We start from the raw sequence: 10,804 nt of genomic DNA, 5'->3' as shown, positions 1-10,804 counted from the left end.
TCCCAACTTCAATCAATTGGGAAGTCTGATTTTGGCTGGAAAAGCCTGATTTCAGCACTTCAAGTCGCTTCGAGTCCCATTGATCATTCCAAACCCCTTGGAATACATTTGTATACATTTAGGGAGAGTTTTCATGTAAAAACAAGTATGGATTGGTTAAGAAATACCAAAGTGAAGTTTAGGATAAGGTTTAGTTTCAATTCTGAATTTTGGAACCTTAAAACTTCAAGTTTTGGTTTTCAAGGGTCATTAACCATTACTAACCCTTTGGAATACATTTGTATACACTTAGGAGGAGTTTTCAGGATGAAAACAAGCATAGTTTGGTTAATATCGACTTAGGTGTAGTTTAGGTTGAGGTTAGTTTCATTATTGAATTTTGAATCTCAAAACTTCGAGTTTTGGTTTTCCTAATTATTTAGGAACCCCAAGTCATTGTTGGTACAATGATAGAAGTTTGACCATGTTTTTAGGGGGAGTTACTCTTTGAAAACATAAAAATATTTTCAAAGACCTTGGAAGGTGGGTTAAACCTTCGTGATGAATTAATACTCAGGGTCGAGTATTGGAGAGCAATGGAAGGTTGGTTATCTTCATTGCTAGGATGTTAAATGCTCTTGGATGAGCATTTTGGAGTAGATGTTTGCTCAAGGGGGAGCATTGGGTTCAATGAGGGGGATCGGGCATTCATTGGTAAAGTGAAAAATACTTTTGGATGAGCATTGAGAAGAAGATTATTGCTCAATGGGGAGCATTGGATACAATGAATGGGATTTTCATTGGTCAAATGGTGAATGCTCTAGGTTGAGCATTGTGGAGTCAAGTAGAGCTCAAGGGGGAGCTTTGGAGACAATGAAGAGTATGTGATCTTCATTGTAAGGTTAACTCTTATGGGGAAGAGTTGTTTTCTATTTTTGATGTGTGACAAAGGGGGAGAATTGAAGGTTAAGTTAGGCCTTCATTCATACTTTGTCATGGAAAGGTTATGACTATGGGATTTAGCCTTGTGATAAAGAAGAAGTTAAGGCTATGAGATTTAGCCTAACTTAGAGGTATTAACTAAGAAGGATTGTCAAACATCAAAAAGGGGGAAATTGTTGGGGCAATTTTCCTAGGTCAAGTTTGACCCGTTTGACTAAGCTTGAGTTGAGTCAAGCTTGAGTCGAGATTTGAGTTTTGATGTTTGACAATATATGGAGATTGCTAGGGCAATCATCCAGTTGTGGAGATGGTCAAAGGGTTGACCAGGTTGAGAAGAAGACAAGTCAAGTAGGTCAGGGATGATAGGAGACTTGACTGGGTAAGTCCTAACTGGAGGTTCGGTGTCCGAAAGTCTTAACTGGAGCTTAGGAAGTGGAGAAGCCCTAACTGGAGGTTAGGCAGTGGTGAAGTCCTAACTGGAGGTTAGGCAGTGGAGAAGTCCTAACTGGAGTTTAGGCAATGGGAAAGTCCTAACTGGAGTTTAGGTATCTGGGAAAGTCCTAACTGGAGGTTAGGCAAGAGAGAAGTTAAGTAGGTCAAAGTTGACAGGAGACTTGACTGGGAAAGTCTTAATTGGAGATTAGGCAAAGGTAAGTCCAACAGGAAGGTTGGCAAGAGTGAAAATCCAAGTAGGTCAGTGTTGACTATACTTGGTGGTGAAAGTCCTGATAAGTGAGATCAGGCAATTAAAAAGTCCAAGTGTGATCTTGGCAAAGGGAGAAAGTCCTGATGAGGAGCCAGGCAATTGGGAAAGTCCAAGTTTGATCTTGGCAAAGGTTGAAAGTCCAAGCATGTGGTCTTGGCAAGGTAAGTCCTAGTGTGACTTGGCAAGAAGAACTCGATAACTAGGATGAGGCCGAAGGAAGCTCCTAAAGGCAAGGCGTGAAGGATGGGAGATATCCGAGGGACGCAAGGCTGATGGAGGAGGCTAGAAGGCTAGTTCAAGGATGATCGAGTGTGGTGTATAATCTGACAACTAGGATGAGGTCGAAGGAAGCTCTTGAAGGCAAGGCGTGAAGGATGGGAGATATCCGAGGGACGTAAGGTTGATGGAGGAGGCTAGAAGGCTAGTTCAAGGTTGGTCGGGTGTTGGCCAAATGCTAGGCATGGATACCCAACAGGTCATGGTTGACCGGGAGTTGGATTTGGGACCTTGAACTTGAGTTTGAGGCAAGTTCAGGGTGTTTAATTGATCGGTCGATCAATTAAACCAGTGTCCAATTGATCGGTCGATCGATTGAACCAGTGTCCAATCGATCGGTCGATCAATTGGAGTGTGCTACGAGTGTAGGATGACTCCAATCGGTCGGACGATCGATTGGGAGCATTACTCGCAAACATAGAAGCTTTCTCAATCGATCGGGCGATCGATTGGGATCTACCAATCGATCGGTCGATCGATTGGGGAGGAGAAGCTCTCGCGCGGACACAAGAGCACAGAATGAGTTTGAATCGATCGGCCGATCGATTCAGATGGTCCCAATCGATTGATCGATCGATTGGGAAGTGACCGTTGAGCAGGAAACGAGCAATGGACGGCTGGGATTGTGCAGATGTGATGTGTCAATCGATTGGGACTAATTTGGATCGATTGGGAGCACTGTATAAAGCCTGGGCGGAGCGTTTTCTTCGCCAGAATTTTACGTTCTTCTTCCTGCCAGATCTTTGCGATTTCTCTTGCGATTCTTCATGCGAGCTTTCAGATCTTCACTGCCAGTTCTTGAAGGCTCTTGGGGTGCATCTCCAAGGTTCAAGAGGCAACCTACATTAGCAATATCAAGTAAGGAGGTGTTTTATTTTATACACTTGTGTATTTTCTTCTTGTTTGAGTGACTCTTGTTGTGAGGTATTTGTGTAAGGCTTCTCCACCTTCGGCTGCGATCAAGATGGAGTGTTTTATAGTGGAGGTGTGTACTCGGTGTGTGGATCCTTGGATTAGTCACCTCTTCTTGAGGTGGATACCAAGTAAATCCTTGAGCTAGCATTGGTTGTATTTGTATTAGTATTCCGTTGCATATTATCAAGACAAAGCAACCGACAAAGCGACGAAACGCTATTCACCCTCTAGCGGGAATATCGGTCCTAACAAGTACGCTATAGAGTTTGTTTTCCACATTTGAACTTCATAAATCTCGACAGATCCTAAAGAAATAGAAAAGATAAATCTCAATGTTTCCCTAATAGCAAAGACGGAAGATCAAGACTCCAAAAAATCCATCGATGAAGTCAAAGCGGCTCTTATGATAAGAAAGTTCAATAAATTTATTAAATCTAATAAATTTAAATCGCGGGCGAGAAAGCATCTTCGAAATAGAAGGACCATCTGATGCTACAATTGCAACGAAGAAGGGCACATCAAAGATGACTACCCGATATTGAAGAACAAAGACAAGGAAAAAAATAAGAAACCAGCTCGGTTCAAACATAATCTCAAAGTCAGAGCATATGTCAGACTAGCCCAACGGCATTCCATCAAGAAGAAGATGAGACCAGCTCAGAGATGAGCATAGATGAAGGGGGAGGATCATCAGAAGAAATCAACGATGAGATGAAGGGTGAGGTACGTGCTCTATCCCCCAAGAAATCCTTTCAGTTTATTAAAATTCTTACCAAAGATTTGGAAAAATTAGAAAAAGAAAATGATGATTTAAAAAGACAATAACTTTAAAAAACCTTTATCCACTGTGCACGCTGGAGGTGCCTTCCAAGCCCTTTGGAGGCACCCTCAAGCTTTGGATGAGATTTTCTAGGGCCTATAAAAAGACCCCTGGACCTAGAAAATTAGTATCAACTTCTGTAATCAATTTCCTAGAAATAGTCTAAGCTATTAAAGAGTGTAAGAGGCTTCTCCGCCTTCATAGAAAGAGATTCATTTTGAGCTTTCATTTATTTTGGATTAACAACTACCTAGGTTGTAACCAAGTAAATTCTGGTGCCTCTTTCTTTAGTTTTTTCTTTGTTTATTTTATTTATGTTATTGCTACTAATCTAAGTTAAAGAACAAGAAAGGTTCTTTTTATTTTAAATTTTTTTTTAGATGTTGCGCCCTCTTACCGGCCTCACAACTGCGCCTACAGGAAGTCTTGATGATGAATAAGCATTTCAGCATATGTGTTTTGTTTGGGATCAAAAATCATTTCATAGAGTTAAAAAAAAAAAATCAATTGCATTATCATTTGTAGAGGTTGAATATATTGCAACGAATGAAGTTGTTCATGTAGCAGTTTGGTTAAGAATAATTTTGGTTGATTTATATCAAAAAGTAAATATCCTACTATTATTTACTGTGATAATCAATCTATAATTTCAATTACCAAAATCCCAATCATTTATAGAAGAATGATATATAGAGCTGCAGCATACAAGATAAATTTCAAAAGAAGGAAATTTATTTGGACTTTATCAAGACCACAAATCAATCAGCAGATGTTCTTATCAAGATTATATCTATTTAAAAAAAAAATAGATCCGCTACCTTAGCGGCCCCCCTAGTGTCAGAACCACGGATATAAAGGGAGGTTCATGCAAGTATACAGGCTATAGGCGCATGGTGGGGTAAACCCTAGGTCGTCAGTTCCTAAGAATCGACCCCTGACCATTACGCCAGAGATACCATGCTCCTACCATCTGCACTACGCCTTGGGGACAAGATTGTATCTATTTAAAAGCTTTAATGGTTCGAGGATATTACGAAGATTACAAATTAAGAGGGGTGTTAAATGATAATTTATTGATTAATATAAAGTATTAATTGTGTTTATGTTTCTTAGGAGTCAATTAGTTGTATTTTATATTTTCCATATAATCAATGTATTTATGAAGTATTTCTTTATAAATTAATGTAATGCATCTATGAAAATAACGACAAAAGATCAAAAGTTAGAGAAGCAAATTTAAATCTTCTCAGAATTTCCATTATCTTTTCTTCTATCTCCAACACGAAGTGCTCAGAAGTGCAACTCATATGGCATTTGGCATTTAGGACTCGATATCTGACAGTCGAGTAGGCTTGGATTATCTCAGATCAGCTCAAATCAGCTAGCAACTCTAGTCCTAGCTTGGTGCTCTACAATCTATTGCTTGGCTTAATTAGTCTATCTTAGGTGACTTAGCATGGTGACTTAGCTGGCTCAAGATAGAGCTACATAGGTGAACTGAATAGATATCGATGGTAATAATTTAACTTCAGTACTGTAAAATTACATGATTTTGAATCGTTAATCTTGTAATGAATCGATGAATTGAATGAAATTCATATCATTTCCTTTTCCTTAAATTTCTCAAGGATTATAGGAATTGTTTTTGGATGTTTTGAACAAACAAATCTTGTTTAAGTGCTAATTGTGGAACAACATACAAAAGTCAATTACATGACCATTTCATTCGAGTTCAGGACAACCCTTGGGGATGTAGGCACCGGGCTCGGTAGGGCATTTAGCGAGCTGGCAGTAGTCATCGGTGACGCCTCCCCACCAATTGACGGAGTTGATATTATAGTTCCCGAGGGTGAAGAAGGCGATGACGGCCATGAAGCTTGTGCCGGCGTCGAGGGCGGCAGACAGCACATAGGCATAGCGGCCCCACCACTGCTTGTGGTGCTTGAGCACCCAATAGTTGAAGACAAAGCCGACAATGAACCAACAGTTGAAGTTAATGGTCTTGACTAGGGGAATGTAGCCGGCGGCCGCGAAGATGACGGGGAAGTTGATGAGCCGAATCCATTTCTTCTCTAGGAAGAGGCGGTGGAAGAGGTAGACTGTGGCAGGGGCGAAGAGGCCAAGGAGGAAGAAGTAGTTAAGGCCGGAGTAGATGGAGTCGGGGCCGAACATCCGACGAGGCCCAACCACGCCCCATATAACAGAGGAGCTGAAGAACACAGTGTCGCTAGGGCACGTCCACGGGGAGCCCTTCGGCAGCAAGTTGGTCTCACAAATGTGGGGGACGTCGGAGAGCAACCACCACGCTGTGCCGAAGTAGCTCGCGTTGGCGATCACCGAACCCGCTAACTGATCAAACACAAACAAATTAATATTATTTCTTTCTTTATTATTATTATTATTATTATTATTAATCTAATTGTTTTGAGTAATTGATGGTCTTCCCTCTCTTAGTGATTCAAAATCTATATATGTAAACATACCTGATTAAGAACTCTTGCCCCTACACAATAAGAACATCTTCAACCCGCAATATCTTTCTCTACTCATACACTATGAGAATATTCTCATACACTATGAGAATATTCTTGACCGAGAATATTTATTATTTAAATATCTGCTTATCAAGCACATCTCCACTCCATAGATACACTATGGAAACATGCTCGTTTTCACGGGGTAGGCGCAGTTGGTACTTGTATGAGTGCTTGTTCTAATAGGTTTTTAGATCAATTTTCAGAGGGTGTAAAATGTTTTGTTAGATTTCTGATCTCCCTCATAAAAAGGGTTGCTGCACAAGGGAAAAATATCCTCTCCCCTCCCCTCCAATTTACTTGTCAATGTCTTACCGTGGAGCCAACAGTACTAGATCATTTGAGATGAGCGATATCAAATTTAATTTTCTCCACTATGGAGCATGCCCAATTGGAAACATCCTTGCTTTACTTACAACCTCTCCTTAGGGATAGAACCTACATCCACCTTCACACAACCATGTGGGACTACACTTGCACATTTCAGCACGGTCAGTCGATAGTTCCATAATTATCGGTAATTGCCATTAGACATGACCAGATGGTAACTAAGAATTAATACTTAATGGTCACCTTTCCTTGTTGTCGGCCACAAGGGGCCAAACCCTAACGTCAAATGTATAAGAGGGGATCTAAACCCTAAAATCTAAAAACTCTAAATTCTCGTTTTTCTTATTCTTCCACTATAGACAGCGTCTTCCATTCCTTAATAATGTTACAATAGATATAAGAACCAGAGTTGCAAAGGCACCGAAGCAGTTGACTCTATCGATCAGAGCCCATGGAGAGGACAGTGAGACATGGAGTAACATGAATCAACAACTTAATTACCTGTGCGATGAACATGGATCTAGGAGGAATCTTCATGTAGTAACCGAGCTTGAAATCGGACAGAAAGTTGATGGCTTGACCCATACTCGTGCAACCGTAGGTTTTGAACACCACACTCGCCAATGGATTCCCCGGCATTATGTAGCCAATCACTATTTCTATTATTATGTTGATCCCAGGCATCTGCTCATGCACGAAATTAATTAACTAATTAATAAACGAATCATATGATTTTCAAAAAATAGATTACTGTGGTATTAATTTTCAAAATACAATACTATGTTATTTTAAGATTTATGTAGCACGTACGAGATTGAGTTTTAAAATACCCCACCACAATACTACTGTTTTTTGTTTTTTTGAATGAAGTATTAGTGGGCAGTAGAGATAAAATCAAAAAGCAAATGGAATTCTATCTGTAATTTAGAATGCACCCCTCTGCCTGGTTAATTGCAGTTATAATTTTGATTATAATTATAATTATAATTATAATTATATACCGTATTGGTGGTGGCGGCGATGATCCCGATGGGCAGGGTGAAGAAGAAGGCCATGGCCATGGCCAGGAGGAGGCCCCAGTAAGGCAGCTGCAGGGCGCGGCCAAAGCCCTCGACGGTGTAGATGGAGAGCGCGGTGACGAGGAGGAGGAGGAGGTGGAACCACCACTGCGGCACGGCGGCGTAGTTGGCCTTCATCATCCGGCCGTGCACGTCGAGGAACTTCTCGTTGGCCTTGGACGTCGCCTGCCGCCACAGCTTGAGCATGTACTGGCCGTCGAAGAGGAGGACGTGGCAGAGGGTGGCGGTGAGGGTGGCGAAGCCGATGCCGTAGTTGATGGCGAAGGAGGTGCTGATGCGGATGTCGCTGTAGTTCTCGTACTCCTCGACGTTGAGGGTGAAGGTCTTGTTGTCGAGGACGCGGCTGAGGTCGTAGGGCTTGCCGGAGCGCTCGAAGAGTTGGGAGGAGAGGAAGGTGAAGCGGCGGGCGTCGTAGAGGTTGGACCAGTAGCAGAGGGGCAGGAGGATGTAGACGAGGATGACGTAGCCTGCGAGGACGTTGCAGAACACATAGGTGGGGGCCGCTATGGGGCTGCCGATCATGGAGGCGGTGGCCCAGTCGAAGCCGATGGCGCCGACGCCGAGGCCGCGCATGCCGGAGCCGATCTGGTGGATGGGGATGGAGTCCTTCCAAATGAGGCAGAGGATCGAGATGGAGCTGATGGCCGGGAAGAAGTAGTTGGGGACGATGTAGTAGGAGAAGCTGCAGATCATGCAAATGAGGAAGAACTGGAGCCGCGTCACGCCGCCCTTTACCCGCCGTTCTTCCTCGTTCAGTGCTCTGTAATATTGCACAAAGCTCGTTCAATGCAACTTACGGATTGCACAAAATATTAGTCAATTAATCAATGGATTCGATCAGCAATATTAGTCATCGTTTAATTACCATGTAATAATCGATTGATATTTTTCAAATTATTTAATCAATTTGTGAAATTTAAAATCAAAATTGAATTGAATAAATAAAAAAAATTGGTATTTTTTTTAATTAAATAAAATTTTGAATTAACCCAAATGAACTTTTAGAATCCAAGAATACACATACCTGAACAAAGATGCTACTACTAAAGTGCCAGGCCACCACATGTAAGGGGAATCCACCAAGTATTTTCTGAACAATCCAGCCCATCCAAATCCTAACAACTGAGGCAAAAAATTTTAATAAAAAAATCAAAATTTAATCGGAAATAATTCATTTTTTTAATTTAATTTTCAGATTTGGGTGTAGAGTTTTTGTGATGATTAATTACTTGAGTGGTTTGTGTGAGGAGGATGGCGGCCATGACGTTGATGCCGCGGTGGTAGAAGGCCTTGAGGATGGTGATGATGTGGACGGCGTAAATGCCTCCGGTGCCGGAGTTGGCAATGATGACGCTCACGACGTGCTCCTTCATGTTGAAGGGGCCGGGGTTGAGGGAGAAGGACCAGTCGAGGAGGGGAATCCTGATGATAGTCGGAGGGAGGACGCGGGCCATCCAGCGGCCCACGGGCAGCGCCAGGATCTGGACGAAGATGGAGTTGACGGAGATCTGGTTGGTCCGATAATTGAAGAACTGGTTGACGAAGGAGAGGAGGACGCAGCTAACGGCACCAAGGATCCATGTTCGGATCGTCAAGCACGGCTGCGATGGGTCGTCGGTCGTCAGCATCGTCATTCGCACTTGCTCGATCGGGCAATCGTCGGCTTCTTTCTCTATTAGAGATCAGAGCTGCTAAGTAAGAACACGAGGTGACAAGAGGAAGAGAAAGAGATTTCAAGAACACAAACCATTGAATTGGGAAGGAGAAGGTTCTGGGGCAACTGAAGTCATTGACAATGATAATATTGTGATCGATTAATTGAACAACGCAATAATAAAATTTTATCCCACTAGATCAGATCAGCAAATTAAAGGTTAATTATAATTTTAGAGGGATTGAGATTGAAGTTGAAGGAATGAGAGAGAGATTTTGCAAGGAGTTGAATTTATAAGGCAGTGTCAGTTAGGATTCTCATAATTAAGCTTAATTTCCTATATAAAGCAATAGAACTTTTGTTACTAATTATGGGTCCAGTCAACCTTGTTATTATTATATAGTAGTTGTTGTTGTATTGTGGTAGATTTCGATCCAACTGTCTTTACTACTCTTCTGGTTATTGTTGCTTTATTTATCATAAGGATGCATTCATTTTGAAAATTGATTGTAATTTCCTTGACAGCTCAATCCATTTGAATTATGTGTCAATGTGATAAATTTGACTTTCTATAACATACAGTTATTCAATCTGTTACGTGTCGCTGCACAACTTCAAATTGTTAAAAGTTAACATATCGACAACACTGCAATTAAGTACATTTGCAACTCATGATTGAGTGTTGTAGACACTTTATTAGGTTCGTTGTAAATATTATTATCAACAACATGTTATAATCACACACTGTTGATGACACATTGTAAAAAGTTAAATTTGTTATTGTGTGTGCTGATTCATGTAATGCTCAATAGATTGTGCCTAGAGTGATGTATAGATCTTGACATAATGACTTACTAACTCTCTGTCTATTTGAAGGTGCAACCAGAGAAAAGATAGATGGTGATTTTTATTCCCTAGTTATCTATTATAAAATAATGACATGATGAATTATAAAATCAATTTATATATCAATTTTTAGAGAATATTTAATCCATCCAAAATTAATTAGAATGAGTTTTCCCTCCTATAGCATCATCACTAGCGACCACAATCATTTTTCTCTCCTTTCCCCCTTTTTTTTTCTTTTTTCCTTCTTTTCCTTGCCCCTGTTTAATTGGAAGGGTAAAAATAAAAATTGAAAAAAAAAATAATTATCATGGAAAATTTTCTCTATTTATTTTTTTATTGGCACATGAACATGTTTATATATACAATATACATACCCTTGAAATTACTCGCATCTAGGACTTATGTATATGTAGTTACACCAATCCATTTAATTTTTCTAACGGATTCACCTTAAAGGTGACCAATTCGATCCCACAAAAAATTTTATTGGTCATCAAAGTAAATCCAAAAGTGCAAGTGTTGTTGTCATTCCACTAGAGGAAAATATCTTATAATACGTCGTAGTTGAGAATTGAATCATGGATACTTGAGAGCGACTAGAATATCGTTGATGCACCATCATAGTCTAGGATAATTTACTCGCTGTCATGGGTGGCTTCCATCGTGGCTGCAAGCGACGTCATTAACAGAACACGGACAAATAGCGATCAAATTAGTGAC

At 40.8% G+C, this 10,804-nt stretch overlaps 1 protein-coding gene across 1 annotated transcript; it reads right to left on the bottom strand.

The window, feature by feature from the left end:
- Positions 1-5,360: 5,360 nt before the first annotated feature.
- On the bottom strand, positions 5,361-9,215 carry LOC122032873 (oligopeptide transporter 5-like). Its single transcript, XM_042592187.1, has 5 exons — positions 8,811-9,215; positions 8,606-8,703; positions 7,504-8,341; positions 7,004-7,186; positions 5,361-5,987 (listed from the first exon to the last, which is right to left on the bottom strand). Exons 1-5 carry the CDS (start codon positions 9,213-9,215, stop codon positions 5,361-5,363), a joined length of 2,151 nt encoding a protein of 716 aa, XP_042448121.1.
- Between the last annotated feature and the right edge of the window lie 1,589 nt (positions 9,216-10,804).

This window comes from Zingiber officinale, chromosome 11A (assembly GCF_018446385.1).
Source record: "Zingiber officinale cultivar Zhangliang chromosome 11A, Zo_v1.1, whole genome shotgun sequence".
Lineage (NCBI taxonomy): Eukaryota > Viridiplantae > Streptophyta > Magnoliopsida > Zingiberales > Zingiberaceae > Zingiber > Zingiber officinale.
The sequence above is the reverse complement of the archived record's forward strand: the minus strand, read 5'-3'. Positions and strand labels throughout refer to the sequence as shown.